This window comes from Rana temporaria, chromosome 1 (genome assembly GCF_905171775.1).
Source record: "Rana temporaria chromosome 1, aRanTem1.1, whole genome shotgun sequence".
NCBI lineage: Eukaryota > Metazoa > Chordata > Amphibia > Anura > Ranidae > Rana > Rana temporaria.
Genome location: NC_053489.1, coordinates 475,292,917 through 475,312,219, shown reverse-complemented (window position 1 = coordinate 475,312,219; position 19,303 = coordinate 475,292,917). Strand labels below are relative to the sequence as shown.

The following is a 19,303-nucleotide window of genomic DNA, read 5'->3' as shown; positions in this document are numbered from 1 at the left end:
TCTTTTTAGTTTTGGTTAGCACTGGTAAAGGTTATCCTTGTATTGCTGCCTGATTCCCCATTGTGAAGATTATTTCCTCTATTAGTACTGTGACCGCTGAAATAAATTCAATACTTGAGTTGTAAGGGGAAATCTTCAAATGGGGACATCTGATTCAAAGACAGCTGATTGAGGGGAATTCCACTCACTTTGCGAGTTTTCCTCCAATTACCTGTTGCATCTCTGGGAGAGGAAGTGAAAGAAAATGTCCCAAAGTTTTAACCCATCTCTGTTCTATCCAAAACAAAAACAAAAAAAGTTTTACAATTTAGGGACTGTATGTGATATAGACTGTTCCAAGAACCATACATTTACCTACAGGTATTAAAATTGTCCCTATGCTCTTATATTGTAGGTATCGGCATTCAATGGGAGCAATGTTCACATGAGATAATGTTGTCCTTAGATATGGGTCATCAAACAAACAAAAGGTAAACAAAATAAAAAATAATAATAATGAAGGCCCCAACTGTTAGTTATTAATAATGTTATAGCTGAACTGTAGGCCAGAGAGAGTGGGAAATGGTTTAATTGCTGACTGTGACCCCATTGGGAAGACCCCCCCCCCCCCCAATTATGATATAGTGACAAAACAGGAAATCGCCCCAAGGCAATGACAGCAGTAATGACCTAATAGAGGTTTTTCTTTTCGCCACTGTAGTATAAAAAGCATTGCCATTCTCTAGCAGGGACCCAGCAAAGAAAACCTGCAAGGGGTTTTAATCCCTCTCCACTCTTTCCACAATGAAAAAAGTTTTGGTTGAAACTGATATATGGAACCAAACATAAAATGTATAAAAGTATGCCATTTCGGACCTAAATTTAAAGCCTTCAGCTAAGAAAAAGCAATGAAACTAATCTAATTTCTGTGACTACTGTGCAGGCTTCTAAAACTGTTGTGGGATGAAAGAGAATGGAATTACTTTTCTTAGCTTACAGCAATGAGTTCAACTGTGTTTTAATAGAGAAAGCATCCACATATGATACAGGAATTGCTTCCACCAAAAATGGCTAGCACCATATAACTGTTAAAACACAAAGTACAGCATGTAACTACAAGATGGAATTAACCATTAACCAGTAAAGCATTAATTTCTGATGCACAAAAATCAAAGAAGGAAAATATAAATTGAATTTATATTTTAGTGAAAATCTTGTATTTTCTGAAACCATCACTTGTCAATGCAATGGGGAAACTGCTTATTAACTTTTGTCAAAACTAAAGAAAGAGACATACAGTATCAATAAACTATTATTATTAGATACCATAGCATATAATGAGGGTCAGCTGTGTTTTGTTCCCATTTTACCTGAAAACTATAATCATCTACTGATACCTCAATACTTGAATAAAAAGTGAAATTCACTTCTCCCCTTCTAAACCTTTTTTTTTTAACAAACTCACACATGATGTGTGAAAACACAAGGAAATACTATAGATTTTTTTGTTAGCATGCTTTAGCATAAAGCAAGTCAACCATTAGGGTAAGCCTCTTCAGGATATTATTTTGTTAAAAATACATTTTCTTCATAAATCTGTTCCTCTGACTTAATACCTGAGAGAGCTACCCCACGTTGTCTCATTTTAGTCAAACCTTTTACAAAGATGGCGGGGGATTACTGGTTCATTGCATCATAACCATAAAAAATACATTTCTGTACATACAGTGAAGTGGATCTGTGTCGTTGCTTTGAATACATTTGTAAAAACCATTACTTATAAGAAAGATATCTTCGAAAAGTATGATTACCACGCGAAAATGGACAATATTGTGCTTTAAAGACAGCATCATACAAGCAGTTTGTAGACACAGTAAAACACAACCTGGCTATAAAATATTTACCTACCCACATCTACATATCTGTATGCAATGTGCCCCTCAATTAAAAGAAAGAGCTTTAAAATACTGTCTTAAGTGAAAACAATGGTGTTTTTTTTTTTTAGTTTTTTTCCTTTTTAAGTAGAATAAAACCAAAAATAAACATTTCTTCTGCACCAATAATAATAAGACATAGACTAATAATATATTACATCTATAAATGTATAAGCAGCTATATTCTTACCACTGTCTGGGTTTGGAATATGCAAAAACGATTCAGTCACACAATGATGATATGACTGCTATGCACTAACATCTAATCTCTTCAATACATCAATGCTTTTATCAAGGCTTTGTGAATAAAAGTACAACAGCAAAAAATAAGGCATGATGATTGATTATCAGTATGTTAGGCAGAAGCACAGAGCAAAACCCTTTGGCACCACAACTTTTACTGTGGCTAACCATAGACTGCACATTACAAATGTCTTCATAAAAATAATGAGAACGTGAATGCATTATATCAATATTCGCAAGATCCTGCCACACACAGGGTCATACATTTTACTCCCATCAGAGAATTAAAGGATCTCTGGGATGGAGGATCTCCATTGCTGCTTAGTTTATAAAAAAAAAACGCATGAGCCAGGATTGGTCTGTGAATGAACACTAGGTCTTTCCATTTTTGGTAAACCTTGTCCATTGCCGTATTTCATATGCACCACAGTATGCAGCCTCTCAGACAACTCAACTCCAAACTTTGTGGCATCCATGGAACATATTTGATAACTGTGATATGCCCATCTTGTACTTCCTGGAGGGCTGTGGTTAGCATGGAATGAAAAGATGCTGAAGACAATCAGGACCTTTGAGCCTCAGTAGTAGATCTGGGCTTGTCAAGTAGGAGATGATACATTGCTGGATGGATCTCCAAAACAGAATAGCATTGCTCTTATATCTCAACCACCTTATCTCTTCCTTGCTACGAGCCATGGCGTTACTCCCTTCAATTGAATGAAAGTGACTTGTTAAGGGATTTGGGTAAGTAGTCACAAAGATCAATCGCCTAGCATATAAAGTTCAACCACTCAGCAAACTCCGGAAACATCATGCATGTCATTAGTCTGTACAAACATTGAGATGACACAAATCACTTGTGCTATTTGGCATGGAGGTTCGGTTGGAAATGAATTGTAAGAAGAGTTATTTGTCAGTATATGGAGATATGTCTTCAACAAATGGTCTTTCATGACATTACAAGCCAAGCATATAGATGTTTAAAAGCTAAGCACTAATAAAAAGTGTCATATACACTTATGGTCAAGTAACTCCACAGATTCGAAGATTCCATCAGCAGTGTTCACTACTGCCAAATAGCTTGTGCAAGAAGACAAAATATGCACATGTAGAAGCAGGTATATGTAAACGTATGAAGTCATTATTTTAAATGTTTATCTATAAATACACAGTTTTAATTATTTACAACTTCATGCTTGTGTGGTTAGACTTGTCACTGCAAAAAGAAACAGGAAGACAGTTATAAGCGGTAAGGCAATGTAGGCAAAATCAAACAATGCAATCATTTTTACTGTAAGTACTTAAATCCTTCAAGGTTTATGGTAGTAAATATGACAGCATGCAATGAAAACATTTAGCTATGGGATTTCCACATCAGAAATAAATCCCACCAAGAGGCAATCTTAGGCATCCAGGGGGTGTGTAGGAGTAGATGGGCTGGTTCCACTTTTTACTGATGTAGGGAACCATTTAAAAATAATTCAGGTGAAATGATTAAAGTCCTTGACTGGGCACTTAATAGACCAAGGTGCACAGCTGCAGTGCAAAGCCATCATTCCTTTTGTTTAGTTAATAACCTGTATTATGGATTTACCAGTACAATGTGTATAGAGATTGTTTTCTGGGTTACTCAGGACTCCTTCATTTGGGGAAACAACATGCTAACAAGGTTAAACATTTAAAAGAATCCCCTTCCTCCACATCCCAAATCACTGAACTCAGTTACATACACTATATTGTCAAACGTATTGGGACACCTGCCTTTACACGCACATGAACTTTAATGGCATCCCAGTCTTATATTAAGTTCAATATTGAGTTGGCCCACCCTTTGCAGCTTTAACAGCTTCAACTCTTCTGGGAAGGCTGTCCACAATGTTTAGTTGTGTGTCTATGGGAATGTTTGACCATTCTTCCAGAAGCGCATTTGTGAGGTCAGGCACTGATGTTGGACTAGAAGGCATGGCTCGCAGTCTCTGCTCTAAGTGCTAAGGGGGTAATCCACAAAGATCCGGCGTAACGTAAATTTTCCCATTTAAGTTACACTGCCTTAAAATTTCTACCTAAGTGCCCGATCCACAAAGCACTTACCTAGAAATTTTTGGCTGTGTAACTTAAATTCCGCCGGCCGCAAGGCGTTCCTCTTTTCATGGGGGCGATTCCCATTTAAATTAGGCGCGCTCCCGTGACGGCCGTACTGCGCATGCTCGTGACGTCATTTTCCCGATGTGCATAGCGCAAAATTACGTTACGCCAAGCTTTGTGGATGGCGACGGGTCAATAAAGTTGCGTCGGGAAAAAAAAAAGATACGGCGAAAAAAAAAAATTCAAAACAAAAAAAAAATCGCGTCGCTGGACAGAAGGGTCTGCTTTTACATGGTGTAAACCATGGGTCTTCAAACTACGGCCCTCCAGTTGTTCGGGAACTACAATTCCCATCATGCCTAGTCATGTCAGTGTGTTACATTGCCTCATGGGATGTGTAGTTCTACAACAGCTGGAGGGCCGTAGTTTGAGGATCCCTGGTGTAAACAGTTTACACTTTGTAAAAGCAGCCCTAATTTTGCGTTTGCAAACTAAAACTTACGGAGAAAAAACGAAGCTGAAAAGCTTTGTGGATCTCCGTAAGTGCTAATTTGCATACCCGAGGCGGCATTTCGACACGGCATCCTAAGATCCGGCAGTGTAAGTCCCTTACACATGTCGGATCTTCTGCCTAACTATGGAAAACTGATTCTGTGGATCAGTTCCATAGTTAGAAACAGGGATACGACGGCGTAACAGCAGTTACGCCGGCGTATCCCTTTTGAGGATCTGGCCCTTAGTTACTATTTTTCTTATTTTTTTTTATTTATTAAAAAAAATAGGACTCCTAATAAAGTCTATTTAGGAATAGGATAATAAAATTGTTTTCCATTTTCACTTCTGCCTTGTTTATTTATGATCATAGTACAGTTGATTTGATAGGCAACTTGCTTCCTATTAGTTTGTAAAAACATTAGGAGATCTGTTGATAAAAAAAGGATTTTTGACTTACCATTTTTTTGTTTCTTATGCCGCGTACACACGATAATTTTTCGGCATGAAAAAAATGTTGTTTTAAAAAAATGTAATTTAAAATGATCGTGTGTGGGCTTCACATCATTTTTCGTGTTCTGAAATTTTTTTTTTTTTTTCGAGCATGCTGCATTTTTAAACGACGTTTTAAACAATGTTGTTTTTCGGGTTGTAAAAAATTATTGTGTGTGGGCTCAAACGACGTTAAAAACCCGCGCATGCTCAGAAGCAAGTTATGAGACAGGAGCGCTCGTTCTGGTAAAGCTACCGGTCATAATGGAGTAAGCACATTCATCACGCTGTAACAGACAGAAAAGCACGAATCGTCTTTTACTAACACGGAATCAGCTAAAGCAGCCCCAAGGGTGGCGTAATCCGCATGGAATTTCCCCTTTATAGTGCCGTTGTACGTGCTGTACGTCATTGCGCTTTGCTAGAGCATTTTTTAAAAACGATGGTGTGTGGGCAACGTCATTTTAATGATGAAGTTGCAAAAACTTTGTTTTTTTTTCATGCCGAAAAATGATCGTGTGTACGTGGCATAAGAGTACAGTACAGGACACAGGATCTTTAGTCTGATACCTTCAGGTAAAAGGATGCTTACAAAATAAGAAAGCAGCAGGGACCTATATAGCCCCACCCATTCCCAGCCCTGTAGCAAGCAATGTGTCCTCTACAAAAAATGGATTTTACTAGTGAGTCAAAAATCCTATTTTCTTAGTTATACAGTACAAGATGCATGATATTTCATTTATAACCATGGCACATCCAAAAGCTGTCCAACTAAGGGGTGGGCAACACAGTACACAAATGCCAGCAGTCCAATCAAAAAACAGGTCAAGAAAGGCTAGACAGAACTCAGGGCACATATAGCACCTTACACCTGAAAGTGGCATCAGAGGAGGCTTGAATATCCACCTGGTAAAACATCTAATAGAAACAGATGCCTGATGCTGAAAAGCTCAAGAAGCATTAAAGGATTTGGTAGAGTACACCTTAACAGGGGAGGGGTTATCATTATCCTTTAAACATAGGCTTGAATGATGACTTATCAAATTCACTTAGCAATGGTGGAGAGAGAGTCCATCTGGAAGCACAAAGAGGCAATCTGCAGACAAGACAATAATCTTCATGGGATGTTTCGAAGCAGGACATATAGAAGGAAGGACAATGCCTTGGTTAAGGTGGAAGGAGGAAAACACCTTAGGGAGAAAGGAGGCTTTTGACCTCGGGACAACCTTTTTTTTGTGTAATACTAGAAAAGGCTCTTTACAGGATAAGGCTGATAACTCAGAGATCATCTGTGTAAATACAATGAGCAATCAGAAAGGCTACCTTATGAGTAAGGTAATATCCCTAATAGGTTTGGAAGTAGGATGGAGTACTGACCCGCTGGAAGGGCCTGCAGAAACTCTGCAAGGATTATGATTATGTTACTGGAATGTCATCCATCTTGATCCTGCAGAGCATTTAAGGGAGAAGTAGAAAGATGTAGATCAGGTGAGTCACCAGGGCATCCATTATGAAGGCTTGAACATCCTTGGACCTGGAGACAAACGTGTCCAGTTTGTTGTTGAATCTGGATGCCAGAAGATCCATATCTTGGGTCCCTCACCTAGGACGAAGGGCTGGAACACCTCTGGATAGGAAGTAAATTCCCCCAGATCCAGACACTGATGACTGAGAAAGTCTGCCTGACAATTTTACACAAAAAGAAACAGAAGAAGCGCCTGTAGAAGTGTACACTTTAGGACAAAGTCAGAAAGTAGGCCACTGACATTGTGGAAGAACAAGAAGACTCATCAATAAAAGACTCCGGTCAAAATTGCCAAACTCTCAGCAGAGAAGGTGTATGCATCTGTTCTAGGTGTATGCAGCTGTTGGGCATTAGGAAGCCGGCCGGGATCAACCACCATCAGTTACGGCCGACTCCACTGCACTTCTCTGCTGAGAATTTGGAGATCTTGCCCATAGTCTTTTACTGATGAGCATTCTTGTTCTTCCACAATATGAGTGGCCTACTTTGTGAGTTAATAAAATTGTCCTAAAGTCTACACTTACTTTTAGAGGCCCATCTCCTGTTTCTTTATGTTCCCTTTACATTAGAGCCAGTCTGCTCCAAGGATTAGCTTGCCCTGGTGCAATTGGACTGTTTTTTCCATAATTATATCACAGTTATTGAGACTCTATAGTGTTACCACTTATCCAACTCAATAGACCTTTGGTGGTATAGGTGTGCTATCCATTTGCTATTAATTTTTATCTCTTTGTGTTTGTCTGACAATTTTTCAAGCCTGGCATGTGGAAGGCACATGCCAGGGAGAGCCCGGTCCTGCGAGTCAGACAATTGTGGTGGTCCAAGACTGCTTGCCCACACTACCAAAACATTGAGATTAAATGGTTTGGAATGAAACTGGCATATAGCACTGCCTCAATGGAGGCTACAGTACAGACATGAATTGAGGGCCGGCCCTGGGATCGAAGGGCCCAGGCACATTGGTGAAAGGAAAGAAGAGAAGTCCAATGTCCAATGTCAGTCCAAATACTCTAATCGGTGAGCCAGTTTCACCAACCACTTCTAAAAGTTGAGAACCCAACTGAATCTTTGCAGAATTTGCCCTGTCTGCTGGAAATTGTCTGAAAGGGATAGGGACGACTGATATTTTAGCCTTAGATTGTCACAATACCCCACAAGGCTAAAGGAAAGAGCAGGAAAATGGGTAATAGTGAGCATACAGGAAAATGTATATAGTGGTGATGAAAAAGAAGGATGTGAATATGCAAGTAAGCATTTTGGAGGCCTCCACTGAAGCCAGAAAATCATTTGGAAGGAGGGAGTTATTAACCAACCTGGTTGATTCCATGTGGACATTTTGAACCTGCAAGAAAAAGGTGAGAGTTTTCAGATCTAGAATGAGACAAACTCCTCTGCTTCGCATTGGAAACTGTGAACAGGAATGAATAGAAATGCTGAAACTGTTCCTTGCTCGAGATCTTGACAATGAGCCCCCTGCAAGATGAAATGCTGAACAGCAGCAAGAACATCCACTAGTGTGTGTGGAAAGAAAAGTGCATTTAAGAGAACGAAGTGGGGAGAAGGTAGAGTCCTAAACTCCTGTTTGTAAATCTCAAATGTAAAACATTGGACATTTATGGGAACCAGAATGCCTAAAAGCCTTCAGACAAGTGGGGACACCCCATAACAAGAAGAAGTCTTGGTGCCAGATCTAGCTGGCATAGAGGTCTATGTCTTTCAATGATAGTGTGCTTCAGACTTTGACCTGGAGGCATGAGAGGGACAAAAGGAACTTTTCCTAGTCTCAGGTTTAGAAGGTCTTGCTGTTTCTCTTTTCTGGGGATGGAGACCAAACATATGTTCTCTTTCAGAGGGCAGCACCTCAGGGCATTTCTTGCACAGAGTTCCACTGACCAGCATTTGAGACAATGGATCCTCCACATATGGCTGCAGAGGAGGCACATTATAGAGATCTGTTGAAACGTATCTGCCAAGCCATTCAAGCAGTAGTGTAAGGCCAGAAGTAAAAGCCCTAGGTGGTGGTGAACCAAGGATCCTTCAGTATGGAGCTTGTGTCACAGCCCATGCACTTGGGTCAGTCAGCAAGGCTCTTTGGCAGAAGGCCACAGCAGGTTCATTGGGTCCTTTTACTCCACAGAGACCATTAATATCTTGTTAAGACACACAATGGCTGGATTCCACCATAGGGATCATTGATTTCTACAGGAAACCCTCCTCAATCGGATATTGCTGAGTAAAACTTTTAGGAGAAGCAAAGAGCTTTTTTATGGTGAGGCTAGCCACTGTATAAGACAGGCTCCAAGATTGAGGGGGCAGGTTTAGGTAATTTTAGGGACCTTGTGCTGGGGTCTTTTGGGTGTGCAGACTCAGGCTGCTTTAACAGTAAACAAAAGCATACAGCATTAGGAGTACCAATGGCATCCTTAAGCTTGGATGAAATCTCCACCAAAAACATATCCTAATCTGAATCTACAGAAGAAGAATATAATCTTCCTCATCTATCCCCTCAAACAGCATATCAGCAGAAAAATCAGGTCTTTGGTCTGCGCTTGTGATTTGTCATGCGCAGTGCAAAGTTTCCCAAAAAGAGTACTCACCTAATTACCTTCTCTGCTGTGAAGAGGGAAGGGTTAAGCCTTCTCTGGCATACACTATAGGCTGCTGAACCCAGAAAATATCCACTATGCTGCGCTGTGTAGCCAGGGAGTTAGTAGCCAGCCGAAATATGTGCCCCATGAGGAAGAAAATGGAAGACACACAGGCACAATAGAGGCGATGCAACAGACAGGATGTCAGGAAAATAGCTCCCAATTTTAAACAGACAGTGCTCCTATTACATGGCTGCTAAAGACCATTTAAATGTTGCAGCCTAAGGCATAAGAGCACCAGTATCCTGCTACAGATTTTAAGAGCACAAGCCCTGTAACTATAGAAGCAGATTTCTTCACACCCTGGGCGGGATTTAGTCTCAGCTGGGGAATCAACTGACTGGAAGCTGCAGAAAGGAGACACAATGGCTATGGAGCAGCCAGGGATGTTGATAAAATAATATTAATAAAAAACCTCCACAGAAAGCAGTTAAGCTTCTTTCAGTAGAGGAAAGGGATCTATCACCTAAGGCAGTGGTTCTCAACCTCGGTCCTCAAGTACCCACAATAGGCCATGTTTTGGGAATTTCTCTTAGATAAAATAGCTGTTCAAAGTACCAAGCCTGATTAAAAGAACATATGCAAGATAAAGGAAAACCTGTGAACATGGCCTGTTGGCCTACTTGAGGACTGAGGTTAAGAACCACTGACCTAGGGACACGAGAAAACCACAGAAGCTAGCTGAAAGTGAAGTGGGTTATATAAGGGATGTGCGTTTTTTTTATGATTTTTTTTTGCCAGTGTCAAATCACCTAAAGTTAGACAAATAAAAGGTTAAAACTAAAGATCCTATGTCCTGTACTGAACGCTTAACCTAAATGCTGGTGTGACCATAGATTAAAAATGTAAAAGTTTAACTGCACTAACATACAATATGTCACAAAGTAACTCAACAGAATGTTATTGTTTGACAATACTGTTGTTTTGAAATTTTGTTGCCAACTAATAACCAAAGAGGTTAATATAGGAAAAATGCATACAATGCACTTGAATAAAAATAGGCTCTTACACAAAGTGATGCTATTAATAACGATGTATAATGTATACAATCCTACTATCGTCAAGAGCATATTAGTTATTTTCAAGCTGGTCCTTTTAAATGCAGAAGTTTTTTTAACTTGATGCATTCTATGCATTAAGATAAAAAACCTTCTGTGTGTAGCAGCCTCCCCAGCAACCCCAAATTACTTACCTGAGCCCCATCTCTCTCCAGCGATGTCCACAAATGTCTAAGCCACCCGGGACACTGATTGGCTGAGACACAGCAGCGGCCCCATTGGCTCCCCGCAGCTGTCAATCAAAGTCAGTCAGCCAATCAGGTGAGAGAAGGGACAGGGCCAGGTCGGGGCTCTGTGTCTGAATGGATACATGGAGCTCTGACTTGGCTCGGGTACCCCCATAGAGATCTGGGGCGCTCGATAGGAGGGGGGAGGGCAGGAGCAGCAAAGAGGGACCCAAGAAGAGGAGGATCCAAGCTGCTCTGTGCAAAACCAACTACACAGAAGAGGTAAGTATAACATGTTTGTTATTAAAAAAAAAAACAAGCCTTTACAATCACTTTAAGCAATCTTTACAAAGGTTTTACATGCTGTTAGAACTTTAAAGTAGAAGTCCACTGAGCATTTTTTTTCTAAAGTATCCATAAAATATGATAACACTTTAATTGTCAGGAACAGTATTTAATTCAGGTATTTTTATAGTACAGACAATTTACACAATGCTTTATGTATTGTACATTCACATCAGTTTACAATTTAAGGTCCCTACCTCACATGCATACATACACATACTAGGACCAATTTAGACAAGACCCAAAAGAAAGGGTAGAAGGAAACCAGAGAAAACCCACACACGCACAGGGAAATTATAAAAAAATTCCATGCAGGTATCCTGGTTGGGATTCAAACCAAGGATCCTAGGGCTGTAAGGCAGGAGTGCTAATCACTAAGCCATTGCATTGTTTACAATGTCTTTCTCTCCAGTTTCCAGTACCAGGTGCAGAAAATGCTCCATTATGTGATCCTTACTTCTCCTTTGTCCATCTTAACTAAGTAGTTCCTAATCTGCAAATAAAAGTTAGGGTCATCTGAGGAAATAACAAGTAGACCATACATCCCTCTACCTCCATAGAAAGTAAATATGCATGGCGACCCTTTGTGTTTATTAGAAAGTATGCCTACTCTTTCTAGGTGGCAAAATGATTCTTCCATCTCCCATATTTATTAATAATTGTATGCTTTAAAAAGCTGTAAACCATGAAACAGAAGACTTTTAAAATATTTAGTCAATTTTATTGTCTGGTATCTATTCCATTAATTTCAGTAGAGAACGTTTTTTCAAACTGCAAAAGCATCTTTTTGAAACAAATAGTTAAGGGTCAAAGTGAACTTTTCTACGTATTTGTTAACCACTTAAGGACCGCCTCATGTACATATACGTCAGCAAAATGGCACAGGCAGGCACATCAACGTATATATACGTGCCCTGCTTGACGTGGGTCGGGGGTCCGATCGGGACCCCCCCCCCGTACATGCGGCGGTCCCCGTGGCTTCAGGAGCGATCCGGGACGACGGCGCGGCTATTCGTTTATAGCCGCTCCGTCGCGATCGCTCCCCGGAGCTGAAGAACGGGGAGAGCCGTGTGTAAACACGGCTTCCCCGTGCTTCACTGTGTCGGCGCATCGATCGCGTCATTCCCTTTATAGGGAAGACACGATCGATGACGTCATTCCTACAGCCACACCCCCCTACACTAGTAAACACACACAAAGTAAACCCTAACTCCTACAGCGCCCCCTGTGGTTAACTCCCAAACTGCAAACTGTCATTTTCACAATAAAGAATGCAATTTAAATGCATTTTTTGCTGTGAAAATGACAATTGTCCCAAAAATGTGTCAAAATTGTCCGAAGTGTCCGCCATAATGTCGCAGTCACGAAAACAATCGCTGATCGCCGCCATTAGTAGTAAAAAAAATAAAATAAATAAAAATGCAAAAAAACTATCCCCTATTTTGTAAACACTATAAATTTTGCGCAAACCAACCGATAAACGATTATTGCGATTTTTTTTACCAAAAATAGGTAGAAGAATACGTATCGGCCTAAACTGAGGAAAAAAAAATGTTATATATGTTTTTGGGGGATATTTATTATAGCAAAAAGTAAAAAATATAGCATTTTTTTCAAAATTGTCGCTCTATTTTTGTTTATAGCGCAAAAAATAAAAACCGCAGAGGTGATCAAATACCACCAAAAGAAAGCTCTATTTGTGGGGAAAAAAAGACGCCAATTTTGTTTGGGAGCCACGTCGCACGACCGCGCAATTGTCTGTTAAAGCGACGCAGTCCCGAACTGTAAAAACCCCTTGGGTCTTTAGGCAGCATTTTGGTCTTAAGTGGTTAAAGAAATGGCATGAATGATAAACCCTAATCTCAGGAGGAGTGTACATAGGGGAAAATACAGAGGGCCAGGCTGGATATGGGCATGTGAAATGTTGCCTGAATATGCCATAATCAGTAATGTTCACTCCCCTAAATGTTACTTTTGTACACAATATTTAATGGTGAGAAAAACTATACACTACATAATAAATTAAATATATCACTTAATAGTGCTAAGACGGGGACAGGAAGGATCAGAATTCTGGGCCAGGTATGCTGTAGCAAGAAATATGCAGAGGGAGTAGAAGAAGTTGCTGCTTTTGCTCCTTCAGGGTCCAGCTACAGGATGGGAGCAGGGATGTGACCTAGATTTAGTGCTTACATTCAGCAGAAAAAAAGTTCACCAGTTTGGTTTTAATGTCTGACAGAAATTGTATTTCAGGATTGTATGAACAGTATTGCAATTCCCCTTGCAGATCAAATAGCTACTATATACAATATTTTTCTGTTTTTCAACTCCTGTCCAGATTTCGGCTTTAGGTTTAGTTACAACCCAAGTAAATCAGGACCAAATATATTGGAACACGTGTTGCTTTGTTTTCTATGGTCAAAAAAACCCCAAAGGTTACACTTTTTTTGGTTGTATTTAGTAATATCTCCTCATTAAAAAAAAAACATACATGCTTCATAAGTAATGAGTAGTTATTCTTTAAAAATGCTCAGTGTTTTTCAATTGTTATAACATTCATATTTAAATACATGCACTATATAAAAAAACGAATAAATGTTGCAAACAGTCAGCTTTTATATTGTGTTAGTTTGTACTCACCTTTTGCCAACAGCCAGGCATTGGAAGCCCATCTGGTCCCTGTTTCAATGAGACATTAACACAAATGTTATAGATCTATGTACAGTATATAGCACGCAGAAAGGACATTTATTGTACGGTTGCAATAGATGACTCTTGTGGGTAAGGATCAAATGTAAAAATACATTTTAAACAAAAAGAATGATTCACACATGACATTTGTAGATGTCATGTCATATATTGATTTATTTTCTTTTTTTACTACAGTTGAATAACTGCACTAAAAGAAAAACTGTAAACATTTTAAAACTTACCTCATTTTGTGCAATTTTTTAAAAGAGTAGGTGAAAGCATTGCCATTTTAGTGTGCACTACACACAAATTGTATTTCTTTGTATGGCAGTCACTAGTTGACTGTAATGGTCAGACTGAAACAAATTGAGTAGCTTCAGTTGCACATTCAGAGAGAATGGTAATGGCTACTTTCAACAAAAGCAAGCGGTAAAATAGCAAGATAACAAAACAGTTTTTAGGAATACAACAATTTAAAACCAACTAAGCTACATTTAGGAATATTCTGGTCCAACTCTAAAAAATATCTTTAAATAATGAGTGCTCTTATCCTTTTTGCCTAAACTACCCACTCTCCTTCACCCCATTCTTTCCTTCATCCCTAAGCTACAACCTGCCACAATATTGATGACCGCCAGTAAAATATTCTTTGAGCTGGTGGCACCTTTACCGTATATGCCTATACATTTCTAGACAGAGAATATTTCACAGCAGGATTTAAACATTTCAATGGGATGGAGGTAAGTATGTATCTGTGGCAGTATAGCTTATGGTATTTTTAGGTGGGGGGCAAAGAGGATGAGAACACTTTCTCTGAATGTGCACTTATCATTATATTAACATAATATTAGGTTATGTATAGTTTGAAATAGCTCTCTTTTCTCTGTAACTCATTGCTTCCTTTACTGAAAAAGGAATTTTACAGAATTTGGGTATAATTACAAATGAATTAAATGTCCCCCAAAACACATATACAATGTGTGTTACTAACACACATCAACACACACCCATAATTGTGAATTCAGCCTGAAATTGTTTAAGAAAGAGCACTGGAGTGTGGAACTATTATATATATATATATATATATATATATATATATATATATATATATATATATAAAACCAGTCAGCTTTCAGGGCATTTATCACATATTGTAATATGCAAAACTGCTTATCCCATGCATGCTCAAAGCCTGCCATCATACAAAGCGATCTCTCTTCTGAAAGAAACCTAGCTGATTTTATGAACTGATGGCTAGACATGAACAGCCATTTCTACCTGGAGTATGCTCCGAGAGCTTCTCTATGTGAATATTAGGGTCTATGATTATTTAGCTGCTACACTTATTTGCTCACTATCATTAGCCAAGCACATAAGCACACCATCAATGCAAATGTTTTAAAATCATACTAACATATGCATTCTCCAGATATAAATGCCATATGTACAAGAAAGACAAATAAAACAGATGTGCAGTATGCATGCTTAATTTTTCCCCAGCAAAACATTATAAAAATATGTAGTTATGCTAACATAATTCAACAGTTGACTTTATCTGCCTAAGTATGTTTGAGTATCTATTTTAATGAAATAAATAACCATGTTTGCCATATTGGTACAAGGAAAGGAATTTGTAGTATAATTTTAGTATGGGCAGGATTTTAGATTCATGCTGTTGAGGAGTTGGAAGAGAGGAAGCTGTGGAAAAAACTACAGGGAAAGTCAAGTAAGTTTTGCAGGGAGGCTAAGCCGTTTTAATGGGTGTCTATAGAAGGGACTGGGCTGCAGGCTATTATGTCGCTACAGAGATTACCTACTTGCCTTTGGATAAAGGTTGTCACAAGCTAATAAGGTAAGCTATTTTTTACTGCTGGGTTATGTGTGACGGTGTGGGAAAATTTGCCAGTGTATGCTCGCAAAAGGTTCTGAGGAAAAACAGAGTGGAAGGACAGACAGTGTAAGTGTTTCCATTAGATGCTAGATGTGGGATTGGAAATGTAGCACTAATCACTTAGTAGAATACACTTCATTCATGCAGAAACATGCAGATTCTTTCCAATGCAAACGTTCCAGAAGTGGACTTTGCATTTGTTACCAAGACAAGGACTCGCATGCAGGGAGGATAGGAAAGAGAAATACTGTACCAATTGGCAAGGGGCATCCAGCCCATCCAGGCCAGGCTGACCTGGTTCCCCTTTTTCCCCCTTTAATCCACGGAAACCCTGTTTGTAAAGATTAACTTGCAATGTTACTGAAAATAACTATTATTTTGCAGTTAACTCTCCTGTAGAAAACTAAAAAAAAAGGAAGAAAAAGAAAGGGAATGAGCAAGCATCTTAGCGCCTCTTGAAATAATGAGCATAGAACTTACCAAGTCACCAAAGACTGTTGATCACCTCTCTGAGAAAGTTCCTAATATTGATACAATGGCTGCTGATTTTCATAGTAGGAGTTTAAAAGTTGCTAAATTGTATAATTTATTAAATGCTACCTGCATGAAAAATTAAGCTTTGGCAATAATAATTTTTATTTACTTTTATTCAGATCAAAAGTAATGCCAGGCAAGATGGCTTCTAGACGTTTGCTCTTTCCCAAATGCATTAGAAATCATGTCATGATGGATTGGTTTTATGAGACATACCAACGGGCAAGGTGCATCTAATCCAGGAGCACCCTGTTCTCCTTTCTCCCCTTTAGGACCTTTTTTGCCCTTCTTTCCCTTTTCCCCCTGTGGATACAATGGTTTACAAAAAAAAAGGAAAAAAAAGCAAACGTATTGAATAAAAATTCAGCAAAAGAAAGGTTTGAAGGAACATTTACCAAGGCGGTGCTACAATGATAACATCTATATAATTTACTGTGAACGTTTTATTATAGTTTGATACTAACGATATGAGGAAACTGTTTTGAGAAAAAAAATGTCACCTTGAAATTATCATTGTTGGTTAATGTATTCTCAATCATATGTGCAGAATACATATTGTTAGAGATTTCATCATGGCTGTGATCAATAATGTATGAAGGCTGCCTGCACCATAGTACTTATTCTGGACTTCAGCAAGAGTAATACACAAGTTCCTATAGCAGCTAATAAAACCACGTTTTTACTACTGCTTTAGAGTTTGTCAGAACAGTGATGGCTGAAATTAAACTGGTTACCTGCAGTAAAATGTTAGCTGATTTGTGTATGCGTGTTAGGCTCCATGAGCAGGGCCCTGCTATTCATTCTGTATTGAACTGTGCTGTAACCTTACTGTCTGCCTTCATGTTGTAAAGCGCTATGTAATGTAAACTGTTGGTGCTATATAAATAGTGTATAATAATAATAATAATAATAATAATTATGCAGCATCATAACCACACAGTGGCTTGATCTGCTTTATATACGTGTTCAATAATATGGACCACATGGCTTGTCCTTATAAATGTAAAGTGACAAGTTCCTGTAAACCGTCATAGCTGTACATCGGTCCCTTTAAGCAAGATAGCATCGCAGGGATGCTGATGCTCGTGACCAGCGGTCATGATGACCACCGGCCACGAGTGATCATGGGCACGAGAGGCAGAACAGGGACGTGTGTGTGTGTAAACACACAAATCCCTGTTCTGTTCTGTGAGGAGAGACAGATCGTGAGTTCCTAATAGCTAGGAAACACGATCTGTCATTTCCTCTAGGTCAGTCCCCTCCCCCCACAGTTAGAAATACACCTAGGGAACACAATTAACCCCTTGATTGACACCTAGTGTTAACCCCTGCCCGGCCAGTGAAATTTTTACAGTAATCAGTGCATTTTTATAGCACTGGTCGCTGTGTAAATGCCAATGATCCCAAAAATGTGTCAAAAGTGTCCGATGTGTTCGCCATAATGTCTCAGTCTCGATATAAATCGCTGCCATTACTAGTAATAAAATATAATAATAATAAAAATGCTATAAATCTACCCTATTTTGTAGACGCTATAACTTTTGCGCAAATAAATATACGCGTATTACGATTTTTATTACCAAAAATATGTAGAAGAATACATATCGGCCAAAACTGAGAAAAAATTTGCTTTAAAAAAAATTGGGGATATTTATTATAGCAAAAAGTACAAAATATTGTGTTTTTCTTTAAATTGTTGCTCTTTTTTTTGTTTATGCGAAAAACATAAAAATCGCAGAGATGATCAAATACCACCAAAAGAAAGCTCTATGTGTGGGAATAAGGACGTCAATTTTGTTTGGGTACAGCATCGCACGACCGGGCAATTGTCAGTTAAAGCAACGCAGTGCCAAATCTCAAAAAATGGCCCAGTCATTGAGCAGCCAGTTCTTCTGGGGCTGAAGACAACTGGATTCACTTGAAGTTGCAACTACAGTGCAGTCATTAAAAAGTATGGAAACCCTAACATTAAATACCTAATATTTGCTTCATTTTGGGCTGTTAACTATACATTTGTATTTGTTTTGTTATATTTGTTTGAGAAGTGCAAAAAAAAGAGGTTGATCATGCCAAAAATCTTGTCAGCTCATTAAAGGGTCACTAAGGGAAAAAAATTGTTTTAGCTGAAATGACTGTTTACAGGGTATAGAGACATACTAGTTAACTAATTCCTTTTAAAAATGATTAAAAATAGATAAAAAACAATCATATAATGTACCTGCAGTTTAGTTTAGTTTTTGCTGTTGTTTCCTGGTTCTCTGATGTACAGAGCCAGAGAGCCAATAGAGGGCAGTGATGGTTTGTAAAACGAAACTGGATTGGTGCTGAGGGGTTTTAGACACACAGTAATCACACCTCCTTGATTAGTGACCACAGTGAGAAATCTCCCAGTACTGTGGTTATCAGGAAACAGACAACCAGGAAGTGTCCAAAACAGAGAGGAATTACAGCAACATCAAAGCAAAAACGAACAATGAGGACATGAAACCAGGACTGCAGTAAGGTAAAGGAAGCTATTTAGCTAAAAAAAAAAAAATCCTTTAGTGACCCTTTAAGCTGGCCATACACTAGGTTTCTTTTGTTTATGTTACAAGCTAAACAAAAGAAATCTAAAAAATGCCCACATCTACGGATGGATGAATCCTGGATGAGTCCTCCCTGCCAGGTTGATGCATTCTGACAAATGCTAGTACTGGCTGTCAGAACACCTGAACAGTGACTGCAGCTCATTGGCTACAGGCTCAGCTAAGCTGATAATTTTTGGCCTGGCTGCTAAAACAAACTTTATTGAGTAGTAGACATTTGTCAAACCAGCCAGAATTATCAGGCCTCGTACACACGACCGAGAAACTCGACGGGCGAAACACATCGTTTTGCTCGTCGAGTTTCTTGTGAAGCCGTCGAGAAACTCGACAAGCCAATTTTCTCCATTCCCGTCAAGGAAATAGAGAACATGCTTTCTTTTTGGCTTGTCGAGTTTCTCGACAGTTTCCTCGACGAAAATGTACACACGACCGGTTTCCTCGGCAAAAAAATATCTCCCAGCAAGTTTCTTGCTGGTTTTTGCCGAGAAACTCGGTCGTGTGTACGAGGCCTCACTGTTGAAATTTTGGCCAGTTCCTTGGCCAAAATTCTAAAAGTATATGGCCAGCTTAACTTTCTATGTGTGGCCTTTGTTGATTTTTATTATTTACATTGCTCTGAAGACTACAGGACCTG

The 19,303-nt window shown here is 39.0% G+C and overlaps 1 protein-coding gene across 5 annotated transcripts in view; it reads right to left on the bottom strand.

Annotated features, from left to right (window-relative positions):
- Window positions 1–962: 962 nt before the first annotated feature.
- Window positions 963–19,303, bottom strand: part of COL25A1 (collagen type XXV alpha 1 chain) — a 588,595-nt gene continuing 570,254 nt past the window's right edge. The window contains exons 37-39 of one of the 5 annotated variants that reach the window (XM_040329411.1): window positions 16,301–16,387; window positions 13,609–13,647; window positions 963–3,372 (exon numbers count right to left, since the gene is read on the bottom strand). In XM_040329411.1, the coding sequence (XP_040185345.1) occupies window positions 3,370–3,372; window positions 13,609–13,647; window positions 16,301–16,387 (129 nt within the window). In that variant the 3' untranslated portion in view covers window positions 963–3,369. Of the gene's footprint in view, window positions 3,373–10,998; window positions 11,462–13,608; window positions 13,648–15,803; window positions 15,882–16,300; window positions 16,388–19,303 lie in introns of those variants that run through there. The other 4 variants (XM_040329395.1, XM_040329418.1, XM_040329405.1 and 1 more) reach the window with 4 other exon arrangements.